Source organism: Musca autumnalis, unplaced genomic scaffold (genome assembly GCF_047663935.1).
Source record: "Musca autumnalis isolate F117 unplaced genomic scaffold, ASM4766393v1 scaffold_3, whole genome shotgun sequence".
Lineage (NCBI taxonomy): Eukaryota > Metazoa > Arthropoda > Insecta > Diptera > Muscidae > Musca > Musca autumnalis.
The window spans coordinates 167,588,686-167,610,870 of NW_027411866.1; the positions used below are offsets into that span (position 1 = coordinate 167,588,686).

Sequence of the window (22,185 nt, forward strand, 5' to 3'; positions counted from 1 at the left end):
ACCCATGCAAAGGAAATCGTGAAAGATCCGATCTTTTCATCAGCATTTGAACCCATTCCATCGATCCAATAGAAATGCATTTTGCGTTTTTATTTATAAAATTGTTTCTAATGTATATAAGATTAATTATACAATAGGCTTAATGTTGTCGGAGACTCGAAATCACTACCAAAGTTGTTAAAACTCTCTTCGCAATGATAATGTCATTGCAAAGGGTTGCGGAAAATGACATGTCAAAGCATTAGTGGAAATGACATGCCAAAGCATTGGTGAAAACGACATGTCAATGCATTAAACACGTGCAATGGTATAACTGTTTATATCAACAAAACAGATATATCATATACATAACAGATATAATATGATATAAATGTGGGAATGAGTGTAACAGTTATGATATTGTTTGGGTTGTGTATACTCACAATAACATAACTGTTAGAAACAGTTCTGTGTTGTATATGAACGAGTGAGAACTTTATTTGGTTTATCGTTCTCAAGTATCTGTTGTACAACAGATATTTTTCGAATACTACAGATACCAACAGATACTACAGGTGCAACAGGCTTGTGTGAATAACTTCTAAGGAAAATTTCATAAAAAATACATTTTTAAACATTTTTATTATTTAGGGGATAAATAAATATTAAAGACATGAACTCCTAGCAAACCAAATGTCGGATGTCCGACACGTCTGAACAATTTCGGAAGCAACGTCGTTCAGATTTCGTTCCGATTTCTAAATGATTTTTCGGAGGGGAAATAGTTCAGATTTTGTACCGATTTTCCAAGGATTTTCTTCAGATTTCTTTAAGAAATCGGATCGAAATCGATACGATGTCGCTCCGACATTTCGTTCCGAAATTATGTCAACTACTTCATACAACTTTCGTTAAGATATCGTTACGATTTCGGATCAGACATCGGACGTATCGTCCGAATTTTGTTCCGATTTCGTTAAGATGTCGGTACGATTGGTTTGCTGGGCTGTTACAACTGAACGCACCAATTTGAATGTGTTTCTGGGTTCAGTGAGTGGAATGTACGAGGGCTACTAGAAAAGTTTCCGACCTAATAATGAAAACGCGAATATTTATCAAAAATAGTTTTATTATATTCTAAATATTTATCACAAATAGTTTTGTTATAATGAAGCGCCACCACCGACGAAAATGTTGGCGTTCTGGTCGGGTATTGACCTTAAGAGAATAATACTTTCAAAAGCCCTTAAAACGACGCGTCACTATGTAAGGTAGGGGTTGTTCCAAGCTGAATGGACCTACAATACATTTACCGAAGTATTATCCTCCTACATACTTCGGACATTAAAGTCATTTCCACAGAAGTACAATCATGGGGCTATATCGATGTAGAAGCAGGCTGATAAAGAACATATACACTTTATATGATCTTAAATTATTATTTCGAGGAGCTACAAACATTACAAATTAAACGATTTTGTTATTCCTAATGGTTTTCAAAGTGCAGAAATTGTTATTGGTCTATGGAATGATTCTGAAGAAATTCGAAATTCACATTTTTTATTTGATTTGTAGTACTCGGTCCAGTAGCACCAGGTCTATCCGGATTTTGTAACCTGACTTCGGGTCAAATAAGTTATAGGTGCTTTATGTGTGCATATCATTGGTATGTGACTTTTAGGAACGCGATATCTTATAGAGAATTTTACGGTCGTTGTCTTTTTGGTAAGGCTCACAGTTTTTGAGATATATAAAAACCAAAAATATGACCTATGACCATGAATAAGTTTCTTTGCACGCATGGAATCGACAGAGATTTTTAGGACCTCATTTGTAATGACAAATTCTACATATCCACCAAAATTTAGCTCTGTAGGAATTTCTCTATTTCAATTCCTATTTTGTTTGGGCTACATACAATAAGTACTTATTGTATCACACCAATATCCATTTATATCAGTTTGTACAAACCAGATATAAACAAATATGTTCCTTTTTTTTCTGTCTATACCAACTCATATCATACCTGTTTGAAAAAGTATCAGTATCAACTTGTAACTGAAACTACATTCTACATATCCATACTCACTCAATGTTGAAAAATGTTGGAACTGATATATTCAGTTGTATCTATGCAGGTGTTTACAATGCATTGGTGTAAATGACAAGCTTTGGATCCAAAAATGAATAGCATCTTTTGGGGTCCACGCTCATATAAAATTCATCGATGAAGATGCCAAAAAGATGTCATGCCAGCTCACTTGCACCCATGATTGAATGACATCTTTGGCATCGAACATTTTGCTAGGTATCGTTCAGCAGAAACAAAACCCCCACCACCATTAGTTTTGAACATACACAAGCAACACAAATGCATCGTCAGACAAATGTCGAAAAATCAGTTCCCATTTATTACCCGAAGAACTTTGTCTGGTATCCTTGGTAGAAGAGATCGACATTTTTGCTCTCTCTCCCTCTCTCTCTTAAAAAGTGCTTCCTGTTTGGGGTTAAGGGACGCTTTGCAGATTAAAAATGATAAGAAATGTTAAAAATGGTAACCACAATTACTTTTTTTCTTGTTAACATCATAACGCATTGGTAAATTAAAAAAAAAAAAAAAACAACAACAATTACACTATGCAACACTGAAAATGCAAACAACATATAATGACCATTTTCTGAAAGTACATATTAAGACTACAAAAACCTAATAATTATAGTCAAATTCATCCTGTTATTATTTGATATAAATCGTAAAATAAGAAGAAATATTTGAAGATTTGATGATCGATATTCCTTATCATCCACAGTTTCATTTCTTTCCTCATTATCAGACCGAAATTGCCGAAGATTGGTATTGAGTCTTCTTGGGCCTTCAAAACTTTTCCACAGATATTTTTCAGTACAGGTCCATGAACCGTACCTCCCGATTATCGTTTTTCAGGGTTTAGTCTTCTTTAGGGCTATAATAAATTTTCCCCATAATTTGTCTGTACATTTCCACGTTTTGATACAGCCACCGACTATAACGGTGTTTCCATATTTCAGTTATTTAGGATTCTTAATGATGAGCAAATTTACCTACAAAATCAAACGCATTAGTCCAAATCTATATAAAGGATACTTCCCGATTTCAGTTATTTTCGATGACTTTATTTTTCCTTTACGATTGAGGCTTAAAAAGTTTATTTGCTAATTTGGTTGTCATTAAAACTCCAATTTAATTTGATTGTCATTTTCTTTCATACGAAAGAATTAAAATAATAATTTATTTAATATATTTACGTACTTTAAAACAAAGCAAATAATAATTAAAACAATAAATAAAAAATAACAAAAAAAATCAACTAAAAAATAGTAACAGTAAAACTTAATTTACATTTATATAAAGTACAATTCTGAGGAGAGGCAGTATAGCAAAAATACTTAAGATCCATAGTGGTGACTAGTTATGTATAATAGGTTTTGTTCTAAATTGTAACATACATAAACAAATAATTGTCAATTACAGATCCTTGGTTCCTTTCTCACTATTTGAAAATAATTAAACACAAATAAATGTGTATAAAAAATATATACATACATGATTAAAATTATACAAAAGAAATAAATCAAATGTTTGCTAATCAGATGACAATCACAGTTCATTGTAAAGGAAAAAAAATAATAATAAGAGAAAATATTGAATTAAAATAATAATAGGAGATAATCTCATATGATGAGTTTGTTTTTCGTATTATGGGACATTGTAAGTACAAAAATAGGTTAGTAATTTATCTTTGGATACATTTTGTTTCTTTGTTTCGTTTGTTTTTTTGTTTGAGTTTTTTGTTTTTTTTGTCTTATTTCTATGCGTAATTAATTAAATTTACAAAACAGATATACAATACTTTGTAGTACAATAATTTATATGCGAAGAAATTGTGGATTTATGAGGTTAATAATTTTTTTAATTTCATATTCCCTGAAATCGGCTAGGTCAAAATATACAATAAAATTAAAAAAAATCCATTAAGCCAAATTGTGGTGGAGAGCAAGGGTTCACACTTATCGTATATAATGTGACTCTTAAAATAGTCATGACTCAGGAATCGCAACCCTTAATAAGGAATTGTTTTTTAAAGAGAGATTTTGGTGACCTAAACAAATTTGATCACAAATAATTCTAATTCGGCTCGAAATAAAATTCTTAGTGATATTCTTACTAAAAATTTTAAAGTACCAATGTCTTTGTGATTAAAAACAAGTAAGAAAGTATCAGTCAGCTGTGCTGACGGAGATATACCCTCAGCCACTGTCCAAAAAAAAAGAGTTTGGAAAAATTTTTTGAAAAAGTTTAAAGTTATCTTGCTCAATAGCCATATGTGCCGACAGGGTTTTGGAGCTTGTGGGCCATTATTTCAGGCAGTATTGACTTACTCCGGAAAAATATTGTACCGTTGTAAATGAGGCCGCTAGAACAACCTACTGAAAAAAGAATCAAAACGATGCAAGAGGAGCTCTTAAATTTCACTTTTTCCGAATTTTGTGTGGGAGGTACCCGATGGAGTGGAACGATATAGCCCATATTCTAACCTGATACTTGACTGGATGAAATAATATTATGTGTAAAGTCTGTACCAATCAGAAACTCCCTGCGAGAATTATCTTGCGGATTTGCCATTTTGGTTGGTGCCGTGAGGGTTTCATAGAGATTTTATGCTAATATCTCAAGAAGTAGCGGCAAGGACAACCTACTGAAAAAAATTCACCTTATTATGTGTGGGAGATACTCGAAGGAGTGGACCGATATACGATGTGCAAAGTTTGGACCAAACCAATTGGTCCCTTCAAGAGTTATCGTTCACACCATTTTACAGAAACATTTTGAACTATTGTGGGTAGGTACCCGAAGGAGTGGACCGATATGGCCCATCTTCGAACTTATTCTAAGTTTGGACAAAATATTACGATACCCAAAATTTGGTTCGAATCGGTTGATCAGTTCGAGAGTTATCGTGCGAACCAGCAAGACAGACGGAAGGACATGGCTAAATCGACTCCAAATAGTCTGAAACGAATTTCGTCCAAACATACTTGGGGTCTAAAACCGTTATTTCGATGAGGCACGTTTATGGTCGTGTCAAAGAGTATATACCCTTTCTTTTAATTTTACAGATTTTTGTCGGTAAAATGAGTTAAACAATCGCACTACTGATTCGAATAATTTTTCAATGAGAATTAAGCCATGTTTATATTATAGCCTTTTGCAGGGTTAACCTTCTTAATGAGGATTTATTTGATATATAACCAATGGAATTGACATTTGAAACCAAGTGGGTTTGTTAAATCCGGTTATATATAAACGTACTATTAGATGATGTAAGAGTTTATGTCACTTGGGCAGTACTTATTGGGTCTATATTGGCCGGACTATCAGATCGATAATTAGGTAAATAATTTTATAAAACCAAAGTTTTAAAAAAATATATCACAGCGTTCGAGCCAAGAAAAATTCCAGGACGACCTAAAAGTAATTTGTTTAAGTTTTAGTCTGAAATATCGAACTAAGTTTGTTTTTAAATCCTTTGACACAATATTGGTTTCTATATATTTTTAGCGCTATAATTCCCCCCATTAACCACACAATTTCTTCTGAACGTTTTTTGTTTGTTTTTCAAGAATTCTGTATGGGCAAGTGTTTCGTTTATAAAATGTGTTTAATTTCCATTTGTTATGGAAACTAAACAGTTTTTTCTTTAATTTCTTAAATCTAGACAGCTTAAATATCTAAAACAAATTATAATTTTGAGGTGTTATAATGAATTTTTGTATGAAGATTAGTATTGTGTAAAAAGTGTAACGAGTATATTAAGTATTTAGGTGCGTAGGTGTGTGTATTTATGTGTTTTCTAAATAATAATGCCTCCTTAACATTGAGATATTTCTTTTTGTGTGTTTGTTTGTAATAAATGTCATTGTCATTGACAATATCTACATATATACACTTCATATGTATCTATCTGTTGTTACATATTACCAGTCTTCATCTTCATTCAATTCAGATATTTCCAAACGGAAAGGTGTCTGAATATTTTTTAGCCGACGATGGCATGTACGACCCAAAGGGTTGTGACGCAGATCGACCACTTCTAAATTATCACTGGTTATAATTTCATCGGTATCGATTTCTGTAAAATATTAAAAGAAAAAAATAAAATATTAGTGAATTAAAATTGCTTGTAAATCTGAATTATTTTTGTATCTTACCAATTATGGCATTATGACTGGCATCCAATTCTCGCAGCTTAGGAATTTTAAATACCACCGGTGGTAACACAATAAATGAATTATGTGATATATTCAATTTGGCCAAATTATTTAAATCTGCCAATTCATCGGGTAATTTGCTCAAATGATTGTGTGATAAATTTAACTCTGAAATGAAAATGTAAGGTTTATAATACAGAGTGTTATATAGAAATATTGCAAAAAACATACCTGTTATTAAAGTGAACTTTAAAGCAAATTTTGGTGAAATCTTCTTAATCACATTGCCACTGAGATCACAAGTTTTCAATTCTGTGTTGCGCATCAAATGATAGACAGCATCAGGTATTTGCATCAATTCACATTCGGATAAATCTGCAAAACAAATAATGCAAAAAAAAATACTATTTAAAATATTTACATACACAACAGATGCAATATATACTAAATTGTAAAATGTGCAAATAACATGTTGTACATAGCTTAATATAAAAACAACAAAAAAATAAAATTTCCATTAAAATCCAGAATGGAAAAGGGGACAAAAATCCCGTATAATAAATAGTGCTGGCCAATTGTATTTTAAGTTCAATTAAATTGACTCTTATACCTACTGAAACCTGGAATGTCAGTCAAATTGAGCATATTGCAATATACAAAAATTAAATAACAATATCCTTTATATGGGGTTGTTGCGGTAGATCATAAAATCTTACTGCATAATTTTCAAAATCATGAAATGTTCAGAACAAAAATCAATTTGTTCAGATTGATGTATGGTGCAGTAAAATGGAGAATATATATGTGAATATAAGATATTATAACAATCTCGTGTCGATTGTTTATGAAAACACAAGTGAGGATTGATGTAGACTGCCGGACGGACAAATTGTCTCATTGTGATCTTATCTGATAGTTACCATAACGTGTTAGAATGGAGACCACTCCTTGTGATCTTATCTGATGGTTATGTAACGCGTTAGAATGTAGATCACAAACTGAGCGATTTTATTGAATTTTGTTCTAGCTTAAGTACCAATCGTGAGAAGAAATAGTAGGGCGGTAATAGTTTACAGTTGCATAAAATGGTATATCGAAAGTAGTAATTGATGAGTTGTATTACAAGAGTAGTAGAATAAATTATTTACATAGTTGCATTCTGTCAGTTAACTTTAAAATACAATGAATCAATCACAATGGGAAATTGGAATATTTACAAACTCACAATGACAAAGGTACAAAACTATGAAAATTGTTACTATTGAAATGTAGAGGGCATGAAAGTGTAATTATTGAAATATGGATTGCTTCAGTCTCCCCCTCTGATGCTGAAAGCGTCCCGATGAAGCATCAGAAATTACGGATTGTTGAACTTCTATTGTAACCTGCATCAGGATTGTTGCTTCTGCTTAGGATGGACTGCATGAGAAACATTCGTTGTTGAAACTGCTATTGTGCCAATAAGACTTTGGTAATTGCATAAAGATGGCGTTGAAGACTTTCTCCGGAACCTCCCCCTGGAGTAAAGTTGAATAACTAACGGTAGAGGTGGATGTGTTTTGCCTCCCCCTGGAGTAAAACTGCATCGTACACGTACATTGTTGGTGATTCATCAACCTTCTTTTTCTCAACATGGTTCGCGGTTCATTCTGCAGGCATTTTCTTCCGGTGGTCATCTTTGGATACGAATGCGGCAACTGATCGTTCCAAGAATTACGCTGTGCTATTGGTTTTGTTGTTGTCCTCGGCTATTACTCACAGATGGTCGCGGTACATGGCCACGAGTTGGGCGCCATTATAACAATCTGGTTTCGATTGTATATAATACACAAGCGACGATTGATGTTGACTGCCGGAGGAGCACTTTGTCTCATTGTGATCTTATCTGGTAGTTACCATAACGTGTTAGAATGGAGACCACTCCTTGTGATCTTATCTGATGGTTATGTAACGCGTTAGAATGTAGATCACAAACTGAGCGATTTTATTGAATTTTGTTCTAGCTTAAGTACCAATCGTGAGAAGAAATAGTAGGGCGGTAATAGTTTACAGTTGCATAAAATGGTATATCGAAAGTAGTAATTGATGAGTTGTATTACAAGAGTAGTAGAATAAATTATTTACATAGTTGCATTCTGTCAGTTAACTTTAAAATACAATGAATCAATCACAATGGGAAATTGGAATATTTACAAACTCACAATGACAAAGGTACAAAACTATGAAAATTGTTACTATTGAAATGTAGAGGGCATGAAAGTGTAATTATTGAAATATGGATTGCTTCAATATTGATTATGTTAACCGACGACATGAGTTTTTTTTAGCCATACTGTCACCATGTAAATTCAAATGCATGTAATGTAAAGTATTCTGAATTCAACAAATACTTTGTGTTTTATGTTGCCTGGGTAGGTTCTCGGTGTCGTCGATTAAATTGCAAAATAACTTACAGTTGTCCTAGCAGCGACACCAAAATTTACACCGATCGACTCAACAGCTGAATAGGCGTCAGCAACATCCAACGAAACGCGCATGCTTATGGGTATCCATAGGCATTAATGCAAACAAGCAACAACTCGCGTGCTTCGACTCTTGGGTACGTCGGACTTGAAAAACAAGTAACAACTCGATAGCTTCGACTTTTGGATACGTCGGACTTGAAAAACAAGTAGCAACAACTCGTGTGCTTTGACTTCGGGTACGCCGGACTTGTAAACAAGTAGGACTTGTAAACAAGTAGGACTTGTAAACAGGTCGGACATGTAAACAAGAAGCAACAACTTGTATGGTAAGCTCCAGGACGTTATGTTACAACTGGCGTCTGGTGGCCCTATAAGAAGGAGTGGCGAGCCTACATGATGGATCAGTAAGTGCGCCACCATGTGAACAAATAACAACGAGAAACCAGAGAAAATCCAGGTGAGTAGAGTGGAAAGTGAAGTGAACCGACTGACAATTTGTGCAAACTGAGTGTGAACGCCGTATAAGGCGAGTTTCCGTAGGCCGCCTTCCTAGAACCTCCCGAGCACTGGTGGGTTTTCATTAGCCACCATCACAAGAAAAACTGGAGCCCCAAACCACGACAAAGAAGGCGAGTTTTTCTTAAGCCACCTCCTTAGTACAATCCGAGACCCGGTGAGTTGTGAGTAGCCACCGTCGCAAGGAAACCTTGAGTAGTCTTGTACAAGACGACGACGGTGAGTTTCTCAAGCCACCTCCATCTAAATCTAGGACTGTGAACGTGAGTTGTCGTAAGCCGCGTCACAGGAGAACGGAGACCCGGTGGCCCGTGCAGAACCCTCAACAAATCCCAACTAGATGAGTTTCCCACGCCAGCTCCATCTATATCTAGGACTGTGACCGTGAGTTGTCGTAAGCCGCGTCACAGGAGAATGGAGGCCGGGCGGCCCGTGCATAACCCTCGGCAAATCTAAACTAGGTGAGTATCCACGCTACCAACACCTACAACTGTGGCCGTGAGTTGTCGTAAGCCACGTCACAGGAGAACGGGGATCTAGATCTTATCATAATTTCCAATAAACCAGGTTAATCTACCCCTATAACTCTAACTCTCTTTACTCCTGTCATTGAAACAAATAAATTTCTTTGACGAATTCTGGCCACCGCGAGCTAACCTCAGCCAACGGAGCCGGAGGTGTCGTTACAGTTTAAACATTGTTTTCACTTTTTATATCTCAGCCTTTAGGCTAACTAGGGTATATACACTTTGATACGACCAAAAATGTCCCTCAGTGAAATAATAGTTTTAGACCCCAAGTATGTTTGTACGAAATTCGTTTCAGACCGATACGATACCTGCTCCTTCAGGTATCTCTCCCACAGAAGTTCAAAATTTTTCTGTCAAATAGTGTGAACGATAACTCTCGAAGGGAGTAATCGATTTGGTCCAAACTTTCCACATCTAGATCGGCTATATATCGGGTTTGAATATGGAATATATCTAATGAAAATATAGGACTAAGGCTTGGGGGTAGAAAATTCCTTTTTGTAATGAGAGACTTTCTTGAGTATGGTGAAGACCCGGTTGGACATATTCCCCGTAATTTGGTATAGAAGTTTATTTTACGCCTAGGATGCTCGTATTGCAAATGGGCTATATCGGTCCACGTTCTGATTTAGCCCCCATAGAACGGTACCTCCCGATTTTCGGTATTTTGAGGGTTTTGGCCACAATGATCCACCAAAATGGGTGAAATTTGGTATTTGGTCTTCAGTTGGGGTATTAAATGTTCCATATGCAATTATTCGCTATAAGTCCACGCCTTCCTATAGCCCCCATAGAAGCAGCTCACTATTTCCGGTATTTGAAGGTTGTGGCCTCAATATTCCACCGAAATGGCTGAGATTTTTATTTGGTCTTCATTTGGGGTATTAAAAGTTGTTTTTGTGTGTTTCGTTTCTCTGGTCGCAAGTCGGGGCTCTAGTGTATCCGAAAATGTGTTGGCCTTAAGAGGCTGCATATTTATTAACGTTTTGTTCATCTGATTCATATCACAAGATCAATGTCATTGATAGTTCTTCTTAGTATATCATACGCATATTAATCTGTTAAGCACGGTAATGGTTGCATATCCCGGCGAGAAGTATTCAGGCTGATTATGAATGTAGTGAGTTTTGTTTTTCTACCGGTTCATCTAAAGGAGAAAGTTAGAAAACTCACGGGCAGTTGATATTCTTCGGTGAGATAATGATCGGATAAAAATGACTTTCTTCTTAAATTTGAAATAAACGCAATAATTAAATGACTATTTAGATACTTTTATAATACCCTAGACAGACGGCAGCGTTAATTTGCATTAACTCCCTTAATGCACATTAATTCGTGCATTATCCACATTCTTAATGCAGAAGATAGAACAGTATTTAATCTGCATTTACTAAATTTTAATATGGCAATACTGTAGGAAATTCTATTGATTTGCACAGAGGACAAAGGCCGATATTGCAGTGGAAAAACAGATAATGCAGTGCAACCAAAATTTTGCAGTTCAAACAACAACAAAATACATGTTAACCAGCAATCAGCTGTTTCGTAAATGCAGAATTTGTCGTCTGTCAGGGTAAAAATAAATGCAGTTCCTAAATCAAATTAACGCTGCCGTCTGTCTAGGGTATTACATTTTCAAATACTTTGTATCCAAACAGATTTGGCAACTCTATTGACAGCACTTTATGTCTCTAATTCTCACGGCGTGAGCACTTTTTCAAACTTATATTGATACATACATATATAAATATTCATACCTTAATATGTATGTATGAAGATACGCTCATTCATATATACCCATATAACGTCAACATAAAAATAGATTTCATTTCTGTCATATATAGGCCCTTTAAAATTATACTTTTGTATTCATCATACAAAATATCTACATAATAATTATTATTTTAATTAATCATACTTTACCTAGATTTTGCGTTTCGTTAGCGTTGTCACAACGTTCTACAACTTTAACTACCTGATGAGCCATTTTTATGTATTTTTTTAGGACACCTAAATAATATTTACACCACCAACCACAATGTTAACAAAAATTCTATTGATCTTTTTTATCTTATTTTTAGGGGTTCAAGAACGACACATGCATGCGATCACTTTCCCACTCAACAAAAAACTAAGTAAGTAAGGGGAATTTGAAAATAAATATTTGTTCATATTGTTTTAGAGGAGAGATAGAGAGAACATTCTCCAAACAACATAATTTCGTATTGTGAGATAACGCACAGTTGTGAAGAATATTGTAGCATACGTATGTACTTATGTACAAAAATTATAAAAGTAATTTAGTAATTGATTTTTTTTAATTGACAGTTAACATAAAATTTTACGACTTTCTTCATTGAAAAATTTGATAGTTGTTTCTTCCATTCTTCCATGTTAAACATGTAGAGTTTTAGAAGACTAGGGAAGTTGAACCGCCAAATTATTTGTATAAACTTCTGTTATTTTAACAGCTGAAAACCTGTCATAACTCTTGTGAGAGCACTATAAAGTTATTTTGTAGCATGAATAGAAACTCCATCTTTATGAGATGCATTTCGTAACAATTCATTTGTAATTCGAAATATTTCGTTTGCAATTCGAGAAATCCATTTTTCATTTTAAATATTTAATATTCGATTTTTTTCCATTTAAAATTCGAATTATTTAATTACTATTTCAAAATTTTCATTCACAGTTCGAATGATAAAAAAATAAATATAATATAACATAAATGTTTCATTTGGTTTTCTTTTAAATAAATGTAATGCGTAGATGTTTATTGCTATTTATTTCACCACTGTCGAATCCTCTCATGAAACCCAAATAATTATTCTAAGTGTGAACCCCTAAAACAAGTTCTCTTATTCTTTTTTGCTTTTATTTTCCATTAGTAAACCTTCAAACCAATCTAATTTCGTATTTTGGGCCATATTTTTGGTCAAGTTTTCTTTTCTTATTTTCTTTATTGCACTTCTTTCTAGAATTCTCTTTTGAGAAAATAAAATTTATTTCTTGTTACTGTTTTTAAATATTTGTTTTCTGCACGAACTCTTTTCTCTTTCACGATTTAAAACGCACTGCAAAATATTTAACAATGATTTGGTTAGCAGAAATGAACCGGCCATGCAATTGGGGACATGACCCTCTCTTTTGCTATATTTATTTTAATTTTCGCACAATAAATTTGCAAAACATAAGAGATTTAGAAGAGAAAAAAGCTTCTTATAAGCAATATTTCCCACCGTACACTGTGAAAAAATAAGCAAACGTTTCTGGCATTCGATATATCCCAACCACCCTCAACCACATACGTCTCAATATTGAATAGCCTGCTGAAATTCTTTGGATCACATTTAAAGAATAGTATTGATATGCCGTATGATTCAGCAGCATAAACTGCCGTCATAATGGCAGGGTATTCATGCGGGTGAGTTCAGTTTGACATCCACTTGAAAAGCGACATTATCCTGATTGTTGAGGGTAACTCTATAAGGCAGGTTAAAAATTGAAATTTCTTGGCAGAATAGTCACAAAATTTCTAACTGCAAAGAATCGCAACGAAGTAGTGAACAACACGATGATTTTTTCTCAAATGTTTGACGGCGATAAAATTAGGTATCCATCCAAAAAATAGCATTAAACGCTTACAAGAGCTCAAAGGTAGAGTACAGCATAACCGCAGTTGAAAATGCCCCAAATGTGTGAACAAAAATATCCCTGGGAGTTGCAACCTCCAACCACATTAACGCAGAGAAAAAATATTTTTCGCTTTTGTTGGAGCAACAATATCTATTTTTGTTCCAAAAATTTATTTTACAATCTTTTGCTCCAAACATAAAAAACAACTTGCGAAATTCCGCAATATTGTAAAAAACAAGTAAAAACGGCGTTAAGTTCGGTCAGGCCGAACTTGTTATAAACTCCACTATCGTCGATCTATACCTAAAAACTCTGGGGGAAAGTTTTTAGACTCAAGGAATTTTCCGATATTTCGGTAACACCTTCAAAATCAAGAGGGAGATATAGGAGCCCGCGGACCTATACTGATAAATCCCTTTTGGAATATTTTATAACCCCATGGAAGACTTAATAACGAATTTCAGTTTTTCGGTGGGATCTTGACGTCACAACCTTCACAATTACGAAAATCAGGAGGTATTGTTCTACGGGGGCAAGACCGAAACGTGGACCTATACCGACGAATTTCAGTCGGAAAGGCATATACCTACAACAAAGACAACCTACAAAATACCGAAAACCGGGAGGTACCGTTCTATGGGGGCTATATGAAGGCGTGGACCTATACCCACACATTTCCTATGGAAAGTTAAATATCCCAAATGAAGACCAAATGCCAAATTTCAACTATTTCGTTGGATCATTGAGGCCACAATCTTTAAAATACCGAAAATCGGGAGGTACCGCTTTTTGGGGGCTATATAAAGGCGTGGACCTTTATCGAGAAATTTCAGGGAGAATGTTTTATACACCCAACGAAGACTAAGTACCAAATTTCAGCTATTTCGGTGTGATAATGAGGCTCAAACCTTCAAAATACCGAAAATCGGGGGCTATATCAAAACGTGGACCTATACCAACACATTTTATATGGAACGTTTAGTACCCCAAATGAAGACTAAATGCCAAATTTCGGCCATTCCGGTGGATTATTGTGGGCACAACCCTCAAAATACCGAAAATCGGGAGGTACCGTTCTATGGGGGCTATACGAAGACGTGGACCGATACCAACAAATTTCTGGGGGAAAGTTTTGTGCCCCCGACGAAGACAAAGTACAAATTTCAGGCATTTCGGTGTGATAATCATGCTAAAACCTTCAAGATACCGACAATCGGGAGGTTTCGTCTATGAGGGCTATGTCAAAACGTGGACCGGTATAACCCATTTGCAATACCAAACATCCTAGGAGTAATATAAACTTCAATCTTAAAAATTAAAAATTGCGAGCTGTATCGTGATTTAAACATCAGACGGACGGATGTACAGACGGACATGGTTATTTCGACTTAGAATTTTACCCTAACCAAGAACATACGAGTACATACTTTATAGGGTCTCCGATGAATATTTCGATGTGTTACAAACGGAATGACAAATTTAAATATACCCTCCATATTATGGTGGTAGATGGTAGAAAATATCATAATCTGGAACTTTTACAAAAACTATTACCAGCCCAGAAAACCTCTTACTGAAATTTTTGATTTGATTGTATATAATTCTCATATACACTTTCCACATAACTTTGGTGTAAATGTTACGTATAATATTATGAGTATTGACAAAAACAATACTGTAAGGTAGGTTGGCGTAGGTGGTCAAACAACGGAGATATTGGGAAAGTCGATATTGCATCCCATTTTACCATTTTTTTGTAATCTTGCTACTGGTCGGAATTTTGATCGGATATTCACGAAAATTTGGGGTTTGATGGCGGTTCTACAGAGGAAGCAGCTTATTGATTTCGGTGATGCTCGGATAATATTTGGTGGTCGGAATGGGCAAAAACGTATATGGAGAAAATTCAAAGTTTTATTCTTTTGCGAATATCTCGGCTTCTAGTAGGGGTATTCCAACGGCCTATCATTGGAAGAAGAAAAGATTTCCTTTACATAGATGCAAAGTAGGTTGGCGTTGGTGGTCAATCGAGTTGGGCAATTGAACGATCTAGTTCACTGTCCTAGTTCAAAAACGTAAGTAACGACGCACAAACAAACGTGTCCCTTCCTTCGGGTCCCTCCCACATAAAATTTCGGAAGAGTTCAGTTTAGGATCAGTTCACGAAATGCTTTGATTTTTGTTGTATCCGCCATAAGACGGAACAAGTTTCATTAGGGGCAAGTTCATACTTCCTGAGCAAATAGCCTGAAATATGCAAAAAAACCTCTATGACACCGTGTGCAGTGGTTGGAGCGCAAGATAACTCTCGAACGAATCTGCCGATTTGGTCTAAAATTGGGCCTTCGTAATATTTGGTCCAAACATAGTTTAAGTTCGAAAATAAGCCTTATCGGTCGATTTCTTCAGGTACCTCCCCCACAAAAGTTAAAAAATACTCGGAAAAATTGTGCGCAGGATAACACTTGATGGGAGCGACCTATTTGGTCCATACTTTACACATCCTAATATATCTACCTTACATATATCAGGTTCGAATATGGACTACATTTGTCCACTCCATCGGGTACCTTCCACACAAAATCTCGACTAAGATCAGTTTAGGACCTGCTTTCGAATCACTCTGATTTTTGTTAAAGCAACTTGCATTCGCTGCCTCAATTACGACGGTCAAAGTTTTTTCATGGGCAAGTCCATACTTATTGAGAAAATACTCCGAAAGGTGCAAGAAACCCATAGGGCACCTGGTCCAAAAGTTATACGATGACCCACTGAAATGACTAGTGGGCGCGTAGATGAAAGTTTCAATTCACATAGGCTGAGGATCTATCTGGTCGACACGAAATTTTGGGGGTTGATGGGGGTTTCAGACAGGAGGAACCTATCGATGTTGGTGATGGTCGAATAATATTCATATTAAAGAAGACATTCTGTTCTTACAATTGGTCTCAATTTCCTTAACAATAGTGTTCAAATACTAGAGATATAGAAAAGACGCTCAGTTTTCACAATATCCAATTTGTGGTATTTCATTTCCAAGTCGGATATCTCAGCCTGAGTTTTATCTCCCTGAAATAAATGTTTATCCGTGAAAAGCATATGGCCAGTCCCAACTATAGCCTTTGCTGACTTGATTTCTTTATAGAGTTGTTTAGTTTCAAGGAACTTTTGGAACTATATCCAGCTCATGCGTTAATTTAGTTCAGGTAGTGCATTTATGTAGTTCCTTTCATTCGTATAGTTCATCTCCATCGTTCAATTCTACGCTCATTTAGGACCATTATTCTTTTACTATCTCATTGATTTGAAAACTCAAAATAAACCAATTTAGAGGGATTAAAAATATAATTTTTACATTGAAAGTTATTGCCAAGAAGCTCCTCCTTGAAATTCAATCATCACTTTTAAATTTATCTTAAACGGAAAGCTATAAATCTGTTCGCTAAATCCAAACTATAACAACAGAAGACTTATAATAATGTGGGTTAGATTTCTATCGTTCGTGTCATTCATTATACAGATCACATAAGTTCGAGTACATTTACATTTCTAGTTAATAAATCATAATTTCTTTAAGTGTATAAAGCTCTTTGATTTCTCTCATATTCTCCCATTTGTGCTCTTTAATTTTTTGTTATAATAATTTCTTAGCTTTTACACCCAAGCAATTGTGCTAGTCTTTTAAAAAGATGCTTTGTTCAATTTATAGGCATGGCATGTTAGTCATGTGAGAAATGGTTTGGCATATAAAAATCAGGTCGTTACACTTAAAATATATCAATATACAGATGCATGTACATACATACGAGTATATGTACAATCATACACATTGCTTTTGGAATATTGCCAAAAGCATTTCTTTCATTAACAAAAGAACGCAAAATGCCACAATGCAATGGAAAAATTAATGCTTGAACCCATGTGCAGAGAACAACAACTGAAAACCCGAAACTTAAATAAAGAAACATATCCAGAGCAAGTTAAAACAACTGAAAGTAGGAAGTACAATATTGTGTCTGGCCGCTGTTATGGCTAAAACTGTTTAAACATTAACTAATTACTGGTTGCATTTTTTTTTGTTTGTAACAACAGCAACAATTTTTGTTTTTCTTTTAACAGGGTCATTTTGTGCTAAGCAGCCATCTGATAAAACATAGTACCTACTTAATTATTGTTCAAAAACAAATGCTAAAATATAAAAACCATGGTTTAATAAGAAAGGTTAGCCAAAGCTTTATGTCAATTTAAATTTTTTCATTCGAGTATGCCTAAAACTTCAAAACAATATAAACAAACTGTGTATGTGTGTGTGGTGTTTGAATAATATGCCAAACAATTTAAAAAACAATCGAATTCAATGCTTTTTAAATTTGTTTTTAGACCATTTGTATAGAAGAAATTGGTGAGATTTGCATTGAAACAATCAGTTTATCATATTCACAACTCGATTATGTGGAGAAAACTTAACTCTTCATTCATTTTTCGCGTTTTTTATAAAATGCTCAAAAAATGGATTGTAAACAAACCCACTTGTTGCTTTCATTTTGAAGTTTTAGGAATTCAAGAAAACAAGGGTTCTATAGATTTTTTTCATTTAAATCTACCTCTTTACTTATACCATGATAAAAACAAAAAAAAAAAAAACAAATTTTTGGATGACTGTCAAATAAGTGACAGCATGGCACGCTTTTAGCAAATTATATGATTTACTACTAAAGAAATAAGTAACATCAAACAAAATTATAGGAAAAATCCCACAAAGAAAACACGTTACTCGGAAGCATTTCTCATCTCATTGTTGGGGGTGATGTCAGAGCGGTACCATTGCCATCATACCACACACAAAGAAATCATCATCACCATCATCATTAAGGAAAAACAAGAACGCCAATGAATGATAAAACATTAATCACTTGTGAAAATTGTCATAAACTTGACGTCAGACATACAGTCTGCCACGTCGATAGCGGCCTTTGTCTAGCTAACAATAACATTGAGCGCATCACGGGGATTTCTAGAAATGCAAGAAAACAAAAAAGAAAATGCGTATATTTTCTTTAGCTTTCCACAACGTAATATATTTATTTTCCTTTTGTAGAAACATTTTGGATTGTTGCCAAATATTGTTTTTTGTATTTTGCAAATTTTCTCTCTGTTTGGTAAAAATTATTATTAAGAACGTAGTAATTAAATAGGCGAGATTTCCTTTTGTGTTGTTAATAAAATTGTGTATAGAATTAAAAGAAGGCAATAGAATCATTATCAATTGGAAAGTTATTAGAGTGGGTCAAATTAGCGGCAATGTTTACTAAGACATTTTGCAAAAAAATTGCATTCATACGTATTCCAAATTAGCTAGTTCTAAATGTATGAAATGTTAACTTAAAAAAAAAAAAAAACAAGTAAAAATTATCAGTTGGCTTTGCCGACAGAGATATATCCTCAGCCTCTGTGGATAGAAATACTTTTTTCCAAAAAAAAGTATGGATAGGATTAAAGCTCAAAAATTTGCGGGGGATATCGATAGATAGGGCTTTTTATCACACTAGCCTGCGAAAAAACATAATATAGCTATATTCGGTAATATATTCGGTTCCAGCCCTCCAGCCACTACATATGGTGCCATAGAGGTTTTTTACAACTTTCAGGCTGTTTTCTCAAGAAGTATAGAAGTATAGAACCCGATCTATATCTGGTAGATATTTTAGGATGTGTAAAGTATGGACCAAATCGGTCACTCCCATCAAGAGTTATCGTGTGCACAATTTTTTCGAACATTTTTGAACTTTTGTGGGGGAGTTACCTGAAGGAGTGGACCGATATGGTTTATCTTCGAACTTAAACTAAGGAATCGACCGATTGAGTCCATATTGGAACCTCATCTAAGTCTGGTAGAAATTTCACGATGTGCAAAGCATGGACCAAATCGGTTACTTCCTTCAAGAGTTATCGTGCGCACAAATTTTCCGAACATTTCCGAACTTTTGTGGGGGAGGTACCGGAAGGAGTGGACCGATATAATCCATCTTCGAACTTAAACTAAGTTTGGACAAAATATTGTGAAAGCCACATTTTGGACCAAATCGGTTCATCCGTTCGAGAGTTATCGTGCGCACCAGCCAGACAGACAGACTGACATGGCTAAATCGACTCCAAATTTTCTGAAACACATTTCGTCCAAACATACTTGGGGTCTAAAACCATTATTTCGATGAGACACATTTTGCCCGCATGAAAGTGTATATACCCTCGTTTGCATAAATGCTGAGGGTATAAAAATGTGGGAGTCACATGAGTCGAATACCCTTTATAAAATAATGTAAACAAGCTACTTTCTGCATTACCAGCAGTTTAAAAATTATAGGTTATTTCTTTAAAGTTTTATATGGCAAAATCACTTGTTATACTCATTACTAAGTAATGAATATAGTAACCAAGAGGGGATATTTTTAGGTAGGAAGTTTTTAGAAACAGTAATGCCAGAAACAGATTGCCACCGTGGTGCAATGTTATGCTCACTAGGGTTATGACTTTGTTACAACCTCATATCCCCGTATTATAGCGTGATGAGTTTCTACATGAAATCTTAATTATAAGGTGATTCAGTGAAAAAACCTCACGTACAAAATGATTTTAAAATTTGAATTTATCAGAATTATGGGCAATTTGTTGAAGTCACTGTAAGAAAATTTATTATTGAAAATACACTTTAGAGCCACATGAAATAACCAAACTGACATAAAATTTGTTTCTCACTAATTTTCTTTAATTCTGAGAATTATATAATTGTCGTAAACGCTCTTTCAAAGATATTATTAAAAAATTAAAAATTTTCAAAGTGCTTTGTGTATGACCTTTTTTCAATATTTGAATTGAATAAACGTTTTTCGGAAATCAACTTACCATTAGAGTATGTTCAGATTATTCGGTAAATTTTCGTATACATGTGCAAGAAACTGTGTAGAGATTCTTAAAAGAAATTTTGCTGGAAGTCCGTTCAATTTTTTAAGGACATTTAAAGTTGTCGATTTTTTTTTTTAAAAAACCCTTCTTTTTTGCATCTCTGCACAATTTCTTGCGCTTGGATCCGAAATATCTACCGAAGAATCTAAACATACTCTAGTGGACAATTTTTATAAAACGTCAGTGTCCTCGGGTGGAACTTCGTACTGCATTCTCTAAGTTCAATCGGACACGAACATTTGATAGCATTAACATTGTAGTGAATTTATTTTTACCAAAAATCGTATTAAATTTAAATTCTCAAATATTTAGGGAAAAGTTTTCAATTTCAAATGAAATAATAAATTATGATTGAGTACAAGTAAAAACGGCGTTACGTTCGACCGGAACTTTTACATCTGATAATTTTTTTTATACTGATAATCCTTTCTGGAATATTTTATACCCTCATCGATAATGAAAGCTTTAAAATACCGAAAATCTGGAGGGACCGTCCTATGGGGGCTAAATGAAGACATGGGCATATACCGACAAATTTCTGGTAGAAAGTGTAATACCCCTAACCAGGGTTGCGGAGTCGGGGTCTACGAGTCGGAGTCGTGAAAAAAACTCGTCTGGAGTCGGAGTCGGAGTCGAGCTAAAAATACCACGACTCCGAAACCCTGCCCCTAACGAAGGCTAAACACTGAATTGATTAATTTTCACATTTCAGTCCCTCTCTTAAATAGAAACAAGTAAAAACATAAGGCTCGGTCAGCCGAATTCTTAATACCCTTCACCATAAAATATTCTTAACAAAAATGCCTAAATTAATCCGTTCGAGAGCTATCGTGCGCTTCAGCAGTACAAGGGTTTTTTACAGCTTTCGGACCATTTTTTCAGAAAGTATGGCAGCAAATACAAGATGCTACAAAAACAAACAAAACGATCCAAGAGCAGGCCTTAAACTGCATTTTCCCCAAATAATAGCTTTGTTCCAGAACTAAAAAGATTTTATAATTTTTACGACTTTTACACATTTTACCCGAAAACCCGTTCCCGAACACAAAAAAGTTGTAAAATGTTCACTTCCCTTTAAACAAACACGCTCTCTTTAAAAACTTTTTACTCGACAAATTTGAGCGTGTAAAAAATAATAACATGGATGCCGGCGTCTGATTGGCTGGTACGCCGACTTTGACATTTGTTCCAGCTTTTTTGACATTTTTTTCCATTTTTGTTTTCCCGAACTTTTTGAAAAAACTTTTGTGGGAGAACAATTTTTCTCTATTTCTCTCTTTTGCGAATTTTACTATTAAAAAGTACGGGAACAAAGCTATTGTGTGGGAGGTACTGGAAATAGTGAACCTTTATAGTCTATATTCGAACCCGATCTATGTCCAGTAGATGTATTCCGATATGAATAGTATGGACCAAATCGGTTACTGGCTTTGAGAGTTGTCGTGCGCACCATTTAACCGAAAAATGTTGAGCTTTTGTGGAGGAGGTACCTGAAGGAGTGGACCGATATGGTTTTTCTTCGAACTTAAACTAAGTTTAGGCAAATTAATACGAAGGCCAAACTTTGGACCGAATCGTCAGATCCGTTCGAGAGTTATCTTGCGCTCCAAAAACTACACACGGGTCATACTTTTTTTCCAAATTTCAGGCTATTTCCTCCGGAAGTGTGGACTTGCCCCTGATAAAATTTGTACCGTCGTATGGGGAGTAGCAAATACAAGTTGCTGCAACAAAACTCATTTTCCGAATTTATGTGTGAGAGATACCCGAAGGAGTAGACCGATTAAGTACCATATTGGAACCATATCAAAGTCTGGTGAAAATTTCTCGATGTGCAAAGTGTG

The 22,185-nt window shown here is 34.9% G+C and overlaps 1 protein-coding gene across 3 annotated transcripts in view; it reads right to left on the reverse strand.

Moving 5' to 3' along the window:
- Positions 1-3,203: 3,203 nt before the first annotated feature.
- LOC141398077 (leucine-rich repeat-containing protein 20-like) overlaps positions 3,204-22,185 on the reverse strand; it is a 40,637-nt gene continuing 21,655 nt past the window's right edge. Inside the window, exons 1-5 of one of the 3 annotated variants that reach the window (XM_073975248.1) lie at positions 12,636-12,818; positions 11,663-11,749; positions 6,460-6,603; positions 6,229-6,396; positions 3,204-6,149 (exon numbers count right to left, since the gene is read on the reverse strand). In XM_073975248.1, the coding sequence (XP_073831349.1) occupies positions 5,995-6,149; positions 6,229-6,396; positions 6,460-6,603; positions 11,663-11,749; positions 12,636-12,669 (588 nt within the window). In that variant the 5' untranslated portion in view covers positions 12,670-12,818 and the 3' untranslated portion in view covers positions 3,204-5,994. Of the gene's footprint in view, positions 6,150-6,228; positions 6,397-6,459; positions 6,604-11,662; positions 11,873-12,635; positions 12,819-22,185 lie in introns of those variants that run through there. The other 2 variants (XM_073975247.1, XM_073975246.1) reach the window with 2 other exon arrangements.